Source organism: Cyprinus carpio, chromosome B21, assembly GCF_018340385.1.
Source record: "Cyprinus carpio isolate SPL01 chromosome B21, ASM1834038v1, whole genome shotgun sequence".
In the NCBI taxonomy this organism is placed as follows: Eukaryota; Metazoa; Chordata; class Actinopteri; order Cypriniformes; family Cyprinidae; genus Cyprinus; species Cyprinus carpio.
This window is the reverse complement of record NC_056617.1, coordinates 2,311,148-2,324,506: the sequence shown is the minus strand read 5'-3', so window position 1 is coordinate 2,324,506 and position 13,359 is coordinate 2,311,148. Positions and strand designations below refer to the sequence as shown.

The 13,359-nt window shown below is 37.6% G+C and overlaps 2 protein-coding genes across 3 annotated transcripts; both read left to right on the top strand.

Moving 5' to 3' along the window:
* The first annotated feature begins 811 nt into the window (after nt 1-811).
* LOC109059756 (vitelline membrane outer layer protein 1) lies at nt 812-13,359 on the top strand. 2 transcript variants are annotated; one of them, XM_042748048.1, is made up of 5 exons: nt 812-1,107; nt 1,552-1,676; nt 1,803-1,916; nt 2,175-2,353; nt 13,238-13,359. In XM_042748048.1, exons 1-4 carry the CDS (start codon nt 901-903, stop codon nt 2,350-2,352), a joined length of 624 nt encoding a protein of 207 aa, XP_042603982.1. In that variant the 5' UTR covers nt 812-900; the 3' UTR covers nt 2,353; nt 13,238-13,359. The 2 variants fall into 2 exon arrangements, with proteins under 2 accessions (XP_042603982.1, XP_018932472.2); XM_019076927.2 differs by lacking the exon at nt 13,238-13,359 and adding an exon at nt 2,433-2,552 and having other exon boundaries at nt 813-1,107.
* On the top strand, nt 6,579-7,687 carry LOC109059759 (vitelline membrane outer layer protein 1 homolog). Its single transcript, XM_042748057.1, has 3 exons — nt 6,579-6,940; nt 7,385-7,509; nt 7,669-7,687. The coding sequence occupies exons 1-3, from the start codon at nt 6,734-6,736 to the stop codon at nt 7,670-7,672; spliced, it is 336 nt and encodes a 111-aa protein (XP_042603991.1). The 5' UTR covers nt 6,579-6,733; the 3' UTR covers nt 7,673-7,687.

Sequence of the window (13,359 nt, the reverse complement as noted above, 5' to 3'; positions counted from 1 at the left end):
ATTTTGCTTGCTCTTAAAGCATTCCTCAAACAACATTTACAATTAAACAATAATTTTTGCAAAAAGAATGATTAATTATCAACTGAGAATTTGTTATTCTTATGGTCTGGTGGTCATACATATGCCTGCGAATACAGGACAAACTGCGTTCCGATAGCTTTCATACGGGACGCTTCTTTGATGCCTTAAATTCGGGACAATTCTATATTATACGGAACTGTTGGGAGCCCTATAGCAGACTGCACTCTGCGAATTGTAATTGTTTAAATGAATGTACAGATATGTTATTTACAAGTGTGCTGATAGACTCAAGATGGCATACAGAGATTTTGCTGGATCAGTGTTTGTGTTTTTGTGTGTTCATTTACATACAGGTTGTTGATGTGTTCAACTGTGCTCCTGGCTGCTGATTGGCTAGATCCAGATATCACAGTATTGATAAACTGTATAAATGCATTCTGAAGCAGCAGTGAAGAACTAACTAACGTTTCGAGCTATCCATAAAATGGGATGAGAAATAGAATAAGAGTGAGGAGTTGGAGTGGAGGAGAGACGCTGGAAAACTGTGGTAGGATAGAGTTGGCTGTATATAAGCTACGTATTGTGCTAGTTAGGGTAATTAACTAATGAGCTCCACCTGTGCCTAATTGATTGATTACCTGATCGTGCTCCACCGAACCTTGTTAATGAAACTGGCTGCTGATTGGCTAGAACCAGATAACACAATATTGATAAACTGTATAAACGTATTCAGAAGCAGCTCTAAAAGAATCAGATTCTACTGACAGATAGTTCAGAAAGGTTTGCTGTTCTGGATTTGAAGAATCTGTTCTTTTGAGGAGCTTTGATTTGCAAACAGAATCATTTTCATCAGTATCTTGATCCGTCAGGTCTGCAGCAATGCATCACTTCATTTCTGTGATGATTTCACTGCTAGTCATTACTGGGCTGCAGGGGAGCGTCGAGGCCAGAAGAAGGCGTATAAAGCGAAGTTCTGACCGATATTACAGATCGGAGCTGACCGTGCCAAATGGAGGGAGCTGGGGGTCGTGGGGTCAGAGGGAAATGTGTCCAGCTGGAACGTACGCCGCAGGGTTCAGTCTAAGGGTAAGCTAAGAATTGAATTATAGTACTATGGGGTTAGTTTAATGCTTGACCGTGCTGGTGACTGAGGGTTGAAGGTTCAAAACCTTATATAAATAAACTCTGGAGTTGCTGATAGTGATTCAGTTCCAGGTATTTAAGGAAACTGCAATTGCTCTTGTTTTTGACTGCTCTGCTTAATACTAAAGAAACGAAGTTGAATGGTCCTATGGATTGGGTTAGTCAGGGATTCCCAGCGCTGTTCCTGAAGATACACCAGCAAACATTTTGAACACACTTGATTCAACTCATCAGCTCTTTAGTAGAGACTCCAAGATCTGAAATGGATCGGTCAGATAAGGGAGGCATCCAAAATGTGACGTTGGTGCACCTCCAGGAACACTAGAGGTTGGAGTTAAGGTTACTCCATTTCTTTCAAATTTGTCTTAGCGTTGTTCTGTTTTTAAGGTGGAAGATCCTGTTGGTCGAGAGGATGACACTGCACTCAACGGGATTCGTCTTCACTGCATTGAATCTAAAGCTTTATCAGACTTGTATCGCAGCTACTCCACAGTTCAGTCAGATGTAGGCAGGTAATGGTTCAGTCTAAAGCATAATAACGGCAAACCTGCTACATTCAGAATTATTACATTAAGAGTTTCTTCATAAGCTAGAAAAATAAATGTTCTTGAATAACACTTGCATTGTTTTTTTTTCAGCTGGGGTCGGTGGACAGAGATCAAATGGTGTCCTTCTGGATTCTTGACCGCTTTTCAGCTGAGAGTTGAACGCTCTCAAGGAGATGGTGACGATACGGCCGCAAACAACATCATGTGAGTTTGTGCTGTGCTGAAAATCCTTTAACCTTTTTTAATGGAACTGATTGTAGGCCTCATTGATCTGTGCTTATGCACCTCAGTTTTAGAGAAACTTATTTGTGGATAATCTGGTCAATATTAACTCAAGCTGAGTAGCCATTGAAACCAGTTTTGTGCTACAGGCCTCTGGTCAAATTGCGATTTCAAAGAGATTGGTTTGCCTTGTTTTGTTAGTATTGATTGAAACAACACTTTGCATCCAAAAACTTCCAGGTTCAGATGCAGTCAAGGGACTTTACAGGGTGACGGCACAAACTGGGGCGATTGGGGCACCTGGAGTCTAACATGTGAAGGAAAAGGGATTTGTGGTCTCAAGACACGGATAGAAGTGCCTCAAGGACGAGGAGACGACACCTCTCTCAATGACGTGATCATGTACTGCTGTGATTAAGGTGATGTGAACAAACACTCAGATCACAGAGCAACACCGTTTGGAAGATCTAGTTTATCTGAGTTTGGCTCTTCTTTCAGGTGTTTGAGGACGACAACTAGAACAGAAGATCAGATGGATCATAACTGATCGGCATACTGTTGAGCTCACATGAACCGTGTCATACAACAGCTAATCAAAAATTAAAACTTGAGATGTGATCCTGCTTGTGTCTTAACAGTTCTTGTATTACACATCCACAAACTCCATACTCTACATTAACTGTAAAGCTGTCAACCTGCTTTTTGAGGGCACAATTATATCCTAACATCTATTAATATTCATTTAACTTGAAATGACGCTAGTGTGTTTGATTAACGTGCTGCAATGTGGTTATTTCCTTCCCTGATTGTCGCTAGTGGGGTGAAAGGTCGTGACGATTATAGGGGCCCACGGCTGGTGGGGGGGCACCCGGTGATCTCAACCGTCTGGCTGAGGCCAGCCTAAAAAGATGGCGCTGCGTGTCATCATGGGAGCTTCTCATTTTCACGTGTTTTTAAGCCTTGCCACGTGCCAATTTACTCATTCAAAAGAGTTTAAAGCATTCAAACACAAGATGTGGAAAAGCTCGGCTGAGTAGCTTAGCTGGTTACTCGTGCTGTGTTCGGTGTGCACGCAGAGAACCACGTCTCACAGACAGCAACACTGAACCAAGCTTTCCTTTGTGAAGTTCTCCTCGAAGTTCCTCCTGCACCTGAACGAACAAGTACAAATCGCAGTTGTTTAAAACAGAAAAAGATGTGAAAGAGCCCAGTTTAGCACCTGCAGTGTTTTGGTGTTCAGGGCTCTTTTTGCACTTGTACCAACAAATACATACAAAATATGCCAAAATAAAGTATGTTTGAGTAAACTGGTTATGTCTTAAGTGAAAGTAAACTGTTGAGAAAAGACTATGCAGTGTTATTTTACATTTATTCGGTTTCTGTATCTGGACATCTACAAACTTGAAAAAAATTAAACATTGTGTAAATAGCACAAATAAATGGAACAAAGGTACAAAAACAATTTCAAACAGGGCCCACTGGTACAACCTGCACCGGGGCCCCACTAACCCCAGCTACTTTTTCATGTGATGTATGAGCTCCTATTCTTTCTATTTTATAAAGCATATTTATCAGATATATGATGGTCAAAATTATATCTACCAAAATGTTACCCCTCTTTAAGTTTGTTCTTTAAGCTCATTCAAGTGATGTAAAGATTTCTGCTTTTTGCTATAGATTTATTCTTGTCTTTTGAGTAACAGTCACCATTACTGAAAAAAAAAACTCACTAAGGTTTTTTTGTTTGTTATTCTAAACATTTGTTACTTGTTGCACCTCTAACACTGCTGATTACAGTTCTCCACTGTAAAAAAAAGCTTAGAATTTTAAGTAGCCTACAATCAACTTACTGTATAAGTCTTTTCAACTTTAATTACATTAAACTGATTTAAAAACATGAGTGTTGTGATGTTTCTTAACACACCTCTGTCTAGATAAGGACAAGATATATACAGTATAGTGTTATCTTAACACAGAAAGTTTGTTGACATTTTTTACACTAATGTGTTAGAGTTACACAATTTGTTTCAAGCATGTGTTATTTTTGATCAAACCTTGTATGCAATAAAAACACAGTAAACTCACATATAGATTATTGAAGTAACTGCTCATGAAGTGATGCATGCAGCAATGTGATTGGCTGATAAATAACGTGTTTTTTCCCCTTTTTTTTCTTTTTAACATTTAACAGAACACACAGAAAATGTATAAAAAAAATGTAACATCCTTTTTTTAAGAGTGCATGACTTACTGATCAAACCATATTTTTTTTTACATTTATGTTTGCATATTACTCAGAATTTGTATTAAAAAATATATTTTACTGAGATTCTCTCATGAGGTTTTACTGCATTCAAAGAGTATTCCTAGAATAGAAAAGTTGAGTAGTTGAATAGTTAGAAAAGAGTTGTGATTGAGGTAGTGTTCAACTGTTTTTATATAATCTGAAAAAAAGTAGCATAAAATGTGTATGAATAAATAACATAAGACTTATGAAACTGTAAATAACTTAAAGTGGTGTCCTATCTGCTCACAGATCAACTTTTACAAAACAAATACAGGAATACATGGGCTATATTTGTATACACTGTAAATGTGCACTGTCCCTTGAAGCATGACCTTAAGGTTTTTTGTTGTTGTTTTTTTTTTTTACAACACAAGTTTACAGCCCTATTTCACAATCATATGCTAATTTGATCTCGATAAACTACATACAATTTGGTCTTTTCAGCATTACTGCACTTTAAATATATATATAGGCCTGTTGGGGTAGAGGGGGTGAATGCATGTTGAACAAAGGAATTCCTTCTCAATCTGAATTTTTTTTTTTTTTTACATTGAATCTGTAAGCCTCAAAACAGGTATATAAATGTAATTTAATTCTGCTCTTTCTCTTGATGCCACATAATACCTTCACATATTAACATATTATTTTTAATTAAGTGCATTTTCTGATATGAATAAAAAAAGCTCATTTAAAAACAAACTTACTGTATAGCTCTTATTGGTTTTTGCAAATGATTAAGCCAAGCACAGCAGCAGCATTAATATTTAATTTCTTTTCTAAGCATTTAGATGCTCGTGACAATATCTAGTTTGTCCAGTGGATATTTTCTCTAGTGTTAAGATATGAAACATCTTTCACAGCAGTGTTCAGCTCCTCTGACGCTCATCATTCCGGTGCAGCTTCTAATCTGACGTGTGCGTGTGCGCGCTCCCGCGAGAACATTTGCTGAACAGCGACCCCTGCTCAGTTTCCGATGGGTCCACCGATTTCGGCACAACACCGGCCCACTTTAGTTAACGACTGACTATATTAAAATAATGTAATTATATAAGTCTGCAATAGTGCACTGTTCTCTACAGCCTTTAATTCGATGTATTTTTCTAGAGCAACTTGTACAGTAATGTACGTCTGCCTGCAGTTAAAAAGTTCTCCGAAATAATCATTTGTTTTGCTTAACCTATTATGTACAATAATTCAAAAAATAATTTCATGTCATACATAAAAGAGGAATTGGGCCTGAGTAAATTGTAGAAATTAGTAGAATTGTGACTGCACGAGTAATTTAGGAGGTGAAGATATTGTGAAATGACATACATACAAATGGCATGAAACTCGAAACAACTGAAAGTCTATGAAACGTCAATTTTGTTTTTTTTGTAGAGCAACAATGGCACTTTACATATAGTCTATGAAGCGGCAAAAGCCAGGAGAGGATTTTGCTTGCTTAAAGCATTCCTCAAACAACATTTACAATTCAAAAAATATTTCATGTCATACTCAAATCTTTGTGCAAAAATTGATTAAGACAAATGCTTGCTGCCATAGAGTAATTTAGGAGAGGAATCCATTAAAGCATTCCTCACACAAATTTGATTAAGTCTATCAACTGTCAATTTGTTTTTTGTTTCTAATGGCACTTTACATATAGTCTAGAATGATTAGCAGCCCAGGAGAGGATTTTGCTTGCTCTTAAATATAAACAATAATTTTTGCAAAAAAGTGGTCATAATACATAAGGGACAAACTGCGTCTGATATCTTTCGTGAGGGTTGTTTGTTTGATTAATTTAGTTAGGGTTATTTATTTTTTGTAAGTTTTTGGGAGCCCTATAGCAGACTGCACTCTGCGAATTTTGTTTAAATGAATGTACAGATATGTTATTTACAAGTGTGCTGATAGACTCAAGATGGCATACAGAGATTTTGCTGGATCAGTGTTTGTGTTTTTGTGTGTTCAGTCACATACAGGTTGTTGATGTGTTCAGCTGTGCTCCTGGCTGCTGATTGGCTAGATCCAGATATCACAGTATTGATAAACTGTATAAATGCATTCTGAAGCAGCAGTGAAGAATCAGGCAGATTCACGAGATCGCACTAACGTTTCGAGCTATCCGTAAAATGGGATGAGAAATAGAATAAGAGTGAGGAGTTGGAGTGGAGGAGAGACGCTGGAAAACTGTGGTGGGACAGAGTTGGCTGTATATAAGCTACGTATTGTGCTAGTTAGGGTAATTAACTAATGAGCTCCACCTGTGCCTAATTGATTGATTACCTGATCGTGCTCCACCGAACCTTGTTAATGAAACTGGCTGCTGATTGGCTAGAACCAGATAACACAATATTGATAAACTGTATAAACGTATTCAGAAGCAGCTCTAAAAGAATCAGATTCTACTGACAGATAGTTCAGAAAGGTTTCCTGTTCTGGATTTGAAGAACCCATTCTTTTGAGGAGTTTTGATTTGCAAACAGAATCATTTTCATCAGTGTCTTGATCCGTCAGGTCTGCAGCAATGCATCACTTCATTTCTGTGATGATTTCACTGCTAGTCATTACTGGGCTGCAGGGGAGTGTCGAGGCCAGAAGAAGACGTATAAAGCGAAGTTCTGACCGATATTACAGATCGGAGCTGACTGTGCCGAATGGAGGGGGCTGGGGGTCGTGGGGTCAGAGGGAAATGTGTCCAGCTGGAACGTACGCCGCAGGATTCAGTCTAAGGGTAAGCTAAGAATTGAATTATAGTACTATGGGGTTAGTTTAATGCTTGACCGTGCTGGTGACTGAGGGTTGAAGGTTCAAAACCTTATATATGAACTCTGGAGTTGCTGATAGTGATTCAGTTCCAGGTATTTAAGGAAACTGCAACTGCTCTTGTTTTTGACTGCTCTGCTTAATACTAAAGAAACAAGAAGTTGAATGGTCCTATGGATTGGGTTAGTCAGGGATTCCCAGCGCTGTTCCTGAAGATACACCAGCAAACATTTTGAACACACTTGATTCAACTCATCAGCTCTTTAGTAGAGACTCCAAGATCTGAAATGGATCGGTCAGATAAGGGAGGCATCCAAAATGTGACGTTGGTGCACCTCCAGGAACACTAGAGGTTGGAGTTAAGGTTACTCCATTTCTTTCAAATTTGTCTTAGCGTTGTTCTGTTTTTAAGGTGGAAGATCCTGTTGGTCGAGAGGATGACACTGCACTCAACGGGATTCGTCTTCACTGCATTGAATCTAAAGCCTCATCAGACTCGTATCGCAGCTACTCCACAGTTCAGTCAGATGTAGGCAGGTAATGGTTCAGTCTAAAGCATAATAACGGCAAACCTGCTACATTCAGAATTATTACATTAAGAGTTTCTTCATAAGCTAGAAAAATAAATGTTCTTGAATAACACTTGCATTGATTTTTTTTTTTTTTTTTTTTTTTTTTTTTTTTTTTTTTTTTCAGCTAGTGTGTTTGTGTGTTTGTGCTGCAATGAGGATATTTCCTTCAGTGACTATAATCAGGGCCGCAGCTAGTGGGGTGAAAGGTTGTGACGATTAGAGAACCACGTCTCACAGACAGCAACCCTGAACAGAGCGCTCCTTTGTGAAGTTCTCCTCGAAGTTCCTCCTGCACCTGAACGAACAAGTACAAATCGCAGTTGTTTAAAACAGAAAAAGATGTGAAAGAGCCCAGTTTAGCACCTGCAGTTTTTTGGTGTTCAGGGCTCTTTTTGCACTTGTACCAACAAATACATACAAAATATGCCAAAATAAAGTATGTTTGAGTAAACTGGTTATGTCTTAAGTGAAAGTAAACTGTTGAAAAAAGACTATGCGGTGTTATTTTACATTTATTCGGTTTCTGTATCTGGACACCTAAACTTGAAAAAAATTAAACATTGTGTAAATAGCACAAATAAATGAAACAAAGATACAAAAACAATTTCAAACAGGGCCCACTGGTACAACCTGCACCGGGGCCCCACTAACCCCAGCTACTGGCTCATGTGATGTATGAGCTCCTATTCTTTCTATTTTATAAAGCATATTTATCAGATATATGATGGTCAAAATTATAGCTACCAAAATATTACCCCTCTTTAAGTTTGTTCTTTAAACTCATTCAAGTGATGTAAAGATTTCTGCTTTTTGCTATAGATTTATTCTTGTTGTCTTGAGTAACAGTCACCATTACTGAAAAAAAAACTCACTAAGGTTTTTTTGTTGTTCTAAACATTTGTTTCTTGTTGCGCCTCTAACACTGCTGATTACAGTTCTCCACTGTAAAAAAAAAAAAGTGCTTAGAATTTTAAGTAGCCTACAATCAACTTACTGTATAAGTCTTTTCAACTTTAATTACATTAAACTGACTTAAAAACATGAGTGTTGTGATGTTTCTTAACACACCTCTGTCTAGATAAGGACAAGATGTTTAGTGTTATATACAGTATAGTGTTATCTTAACACAGTTTGTTGACATTTTTTACACTGTGTTAGTTACACAATTTGTTTCAAGCATGTGTTATTTTTGATCAAACCTTGTATGCAATAAAAACACAGTAAACTCACATATAGATTATTGAAGTAACTGCTCATGAAGTGATGCATGCAGCAATGTGATTGGCTGATAAATAACGTGTTTTTTTCCCCTTTTTTTTCTTTTTAACATTTAACACAGAACACACAGAAAATGTATAAAAAAATGTAACATCCTTTTTTTTAAGAACGCATGACTTACTGATCAAACCATATTTTTTTTTACATTTATGTTTGCATATTACTCAGAATTTGTATTAAAAAATATATTTTACTGAGATTCTCTCATGAGGTTTTACTGCATTCAAAGAGTATTCCTAGAATAGAAAGTTGAGTAGTTGAATAGTTAGAAAAGAGTTGTGATTGAGGTAGTGTTCAGCTGTTTTTATATAATCTGAAAAAAAGTAGCATAAAATGTGTATGAATAAATAACATAAGACTTATGAAACTGTAAATAACTTATAGTGGTGTCCTATCATGCTTACAGATCAACTTTTACAAAACAAATACAGGAATACATGGCCTATATTTGTATACACTGTAAATGTACACTGTCCCTTGAAGCATGACCTTAAGGTTTTTTGTTGTTGTTGTTTTTTTTTTTTTTTTTTTTACAAAAGTTTACAGCCCTATTTCACAATCATATGCTAATTTGATCTCGATAAACTACATACAATTTGGTCTTTTCAGCATTACTGCACTTTAAATATATATATAGGCCTGTTGGGGTAGAGGGGGTGAATGCATGTTGAACAAAGGAATTCCTTCTCAATCTGAATTTTTTTTTTTTTTTTACATTGAATCTGTAAGCCTCAAAACAGGTATATAAATGTAATTTAATTCTGCTCTTTCTCTTGATGCCACATAATACCTTCACATATTAACATATTATTTTTAATTAAGTGCATTTCCTGATATGAATAAAAAAAGCTCATTTAAAAACAAACTTACTGTATAACTCTTATTGGTTTTTGCAAATGATTAAGCCAATTAATGGTAGATACATGTCACACAACTTTTGTGTGAAAGAGAAAAAAAAAGGAAAAAGGGGAGCTGAAACATCACAAGTTTATTAAGCATTAGTCACCTGCATGAAATAAGGAGGGGTAACACATTTCAATTTAACCTGTCGGACCCTATTGTATCTATAAATATCAATATCTGATCAGCATGCTTTATTTATATAAAACAGAAAGAAGAAAATCTCACACAACACACTTGATTAAACATTTATATCAGATAATCAGAATGTTATACATAATAAGCACTTTATATCTCATATAACATATTAGTAGACAGCAGCAGCATTAATATTTAATTTATTTTCTAAGCATTTAGATGCTCGTGACAATATCTAGTTTGTCCAGTGGATATTTTCTCTAGTGTTAAGACATGAAACATCTTTCACAGCAGTGTTCAGCTCCTCTGACGCTCATCATTCCGGTGCAGCTTCTAATCTGACGTGTGCGTGTGCGCGCTCCCGCGAGAACATTTGCTGAACAGCGACCCCTGGTCAGTTTTCGATGGGTCACCGATCTCGGCACAACACCGGCCCACTTTAGTTAACGACTGACTATACTAAAATAATGTAATTATATAAGTCTGCAATAGTGCACTGTTCTCTACAGCCTTTAATTCAATGTATTTTTCTAGAGCAACTTGTACAGTAATGTACGTCTGCCTGCAGTTAAAAAGTTCTCCGAAATAATCATTTGTTTTGCTTAAAACCTATTTATGTACAATAATTCAAAAAATAATTTCATGTCATACATAAAAAAGGAATTGGCCTGAGTAAATTGTAGAAATTAGTAGAATTGTGACTGCACGAGTAATTTAGGAGGTGAAGATATTGTGAAATGACATACATACAAATGGCATGAAACTCGAAACAGCTGAAAGTCTATGAAACGTCAATTTTGTTTTTTGTTGTTAAACAATGGCACTTTACATATAGTCTATGAAGCGGCAGCAGCCAGGAGAGGATTTTGCTTGCTCTTAAAGCATTCCTCAAACAACATTTACAATTAAACAATAATTTTTTGGCCAAAAGAATGATTAATTATCAACTGAGAATTTGTTATTCATATGGTCTGGTGGTCATACATATGCCTGCGAATACAGGACAAACTGCGTTCCGATAGCTTTCATACGGGACGCTTCTTTGATGCCTTAAATTAGGGACAATTCTATATTATACGGAACTGTTGGGAGTATAGCAGACTGCACTCTGCGAATTGTTATTGTTTAAATGAATGTACAGATATGTTATTTACAAGTGTGCTGATAGACTCAAGATGGCATACAGAGATTTTGCTGGATCAGTGTTTGTGTTTTTGTGTGTTCATTTACATACAGGTTGTTGATGTGTTCATCTGTGCTCCTGGCTGCTGATTGGCTAGATCCAGATATCACAGTATTGATAAACTGTATAAATGCATTCTGAAGCAGCAGTGAAGAATCAGGCAGATTCACGAGATCGCACTAACGTTTCGAGCTATCGTTAAAATGGGATGAGAAATAGAATAAGAGTGAGGAGTTGGAGTGGAGGGAGAGACGCTGGAAAACTGTGGTGGGACCAGAGTTGGCTGTATATAAGCTACGTATTGTGCTAGTTAGGGTAATTAACTAATGAGCACCACCTGTGCCTAATTGATTGATTACCTGATCGTGCTCCACCGAACCTTGTTAATGAAACTGGCTGCTGATTGGCTAGAACCAGAATAAACACAATATTGATAAACTGTATAAACGTATTCAGAAGCAGCTTCTCTAAAAGAATCAGATTCTACTGACAGATAGTTCAGAAAGGTTTCCTGTTCTGGATTTGAAGAATCCATTCTTTGAGGAGTTTTTGATTTGCAAACAGAAATCATTTTCATCAGTGTCTTGATCCGTCAGGTCTGCAGCAATGCATCACCTTCATTTCTGTGATGATTTCACTGCTAGTCATTACTGGGCTGCAGATTCTCGGGAGTGTCGAGGCCAGAAGAAGACGTATAAAGCGCAAGTTCTGACCGATATTACAGATCGGAGCTGACTGTGCCGAATGGGGGGGGGCTGGGGGTCGTGTGGGTCAGAGGGAAATGTGTTCCAGCTGGAACGTACGCCGCAGGGTTCAGTCTAAGGGTAAGCTAAGAATTGAATTATAGTACTATGGGGTTAGTCTTAATGCTTGACCGTGTGCTGGTGACTGAGGGTTGAAGGTTCAAACCCTTATATAAATAAACTCTGGAGTTGCTGATAGTGATTCAGTTCCAGGTTTTTAAGGGAAACTGCACACTGCTCTTGTTTTTGACTGCTCTGCTTAATACTAAAGAAACCCAGTTGAATGGTACTATGGATTGGGTTAGTCAGGGATTCCCAGTGCTGTTCCTGAAGATACACCAGCAAACATCTTGAACACTTGATTCAACTCATCAGCTCTTTAGTAGAGACTCCAAGATCTGAAATGGATCGGTCAGAATAAGGGAGGCATCCAAAATGTGACGTTGGTGCACCTCCAGGAACACTAGAGGTTGGAGTTAAGGTTACTCCATTTCTTTCAAATTTGTCTTAGCGTTGTTCTGTTTTTAAGGTGGAAGATCCTGTTGTTCGAGAGGATGACACTGCACTCAACGGGATTCGTCTTCACTGCATTGAATCTAAAGCTTTATCAGACTTGTATCGCAGCTACTCCACAGTTTCAGTCAGATGTAGGCAGGTAATGGTTCAGTCTAAAGCATAATAACGGCAAACCTGCTACATTCAGAATTATTACATTAAGAGTTTCTTCATAAGCTAGAAAAATAAATGGTCTTTAACACTTGCATTGGTTTTTTTTTTTTTTTTTTGTTTTTTTTTTTTTTTTTTTCCAGGCTGGGGTCGGTGGACAGAGAGGTCCTTCTGGCTTCTTGACTGCTTTTCAGCTGAGAGTTGAACGCTCGCAAGGAGGATGGTGACTGACGATACGGCCGGCAAAACCAACATCATGTGAGTTTGTGCTGTGCTGAAAATCCTTTAACCTTTTTTAATGGAACTGATTTGTAGGCCTCATTGATCTGTTGCTTATGCACCTCAGGTTTTAGAGAAAACTTATTTGTGGATATCTGGTCAATATTAACTCAAGCTGAGTAGCCATTGAAACCAGTTTTGTGCGACAGGCCTCTGGTCAAATTGCGATTTCAAAGAGATTGGTTGCCTTGTTTTGTTAGTATGATTGAAAACACTTTGCATCCAAAAACTTTCAGGTTCAGATGCAAGGGTCAAGGGACTTTACAGGGTGACTGCACACAACTTGGGGCGATTGGGGCACCTGGAGTCTAACATGTGAAAGGAAAAGGGATTTGTGGTCTCAGATTAAAGACACGATAGCAGTGCCTCAAGGACGAGGAGAGAACGACACCTCTCTCAATGATTTGATCATGTACTGCTGTGATTAAGGTGACCGTGAACAAACACTCAGATCACAGAGCAACACCGTTTGGAAGATCTAGTTTATCTGAGTTTGGCTCTTTCAGGTGTTTGAGGACTACCACAAGAACAGAAGATCAGATGGATCATAACTGATTGGCATACTGTTGTGAGCTCACATGAACCATGTCATACAACAGCTAATCAAAAATTAAAACTTGAGATGTGA

Excerpts from the sequence above, each read along its gene's own strand:
- LOC109059756 (XM_042748048.1), top strand. The coding sequence starts at position 901 with ATGCATCACTTCATTTCTGTGATGATTTCACTGCTAGTCATTACTGGG. Across the intron at positions 1,108-1,551 it reads CCGCAGGGTTCAGTCTAAGG|GTGGAAGATCCTGTTGGTCG; the intron begins GTAAGCTAAGAA and ends TCTGTTTTTAAG. Across the intron at positions 1,917-2,174 it reads ACGGCCGCAAACAACATCAT|GTTCAGATGCAGTCAAGGGA; the intron begins GTGAGTTTGTGC and ends AAAAACTTCCAG.
- LOC109059759 (XM_042748057.1), top strand. The coding sequence starts at position 6,734 with ATGCATCACTTCATTTCTGTGATGATTTCACTGCTAGTCATTACTGGG. Across the intron at positions 6,941-7,384 it reads CCGCAGGATTCAGTCTAAGG|GTGGAAGATCCTGTTGGTCG; the intron begins GTAAGCTAAGAA and ends TCTGTTTTTAAG.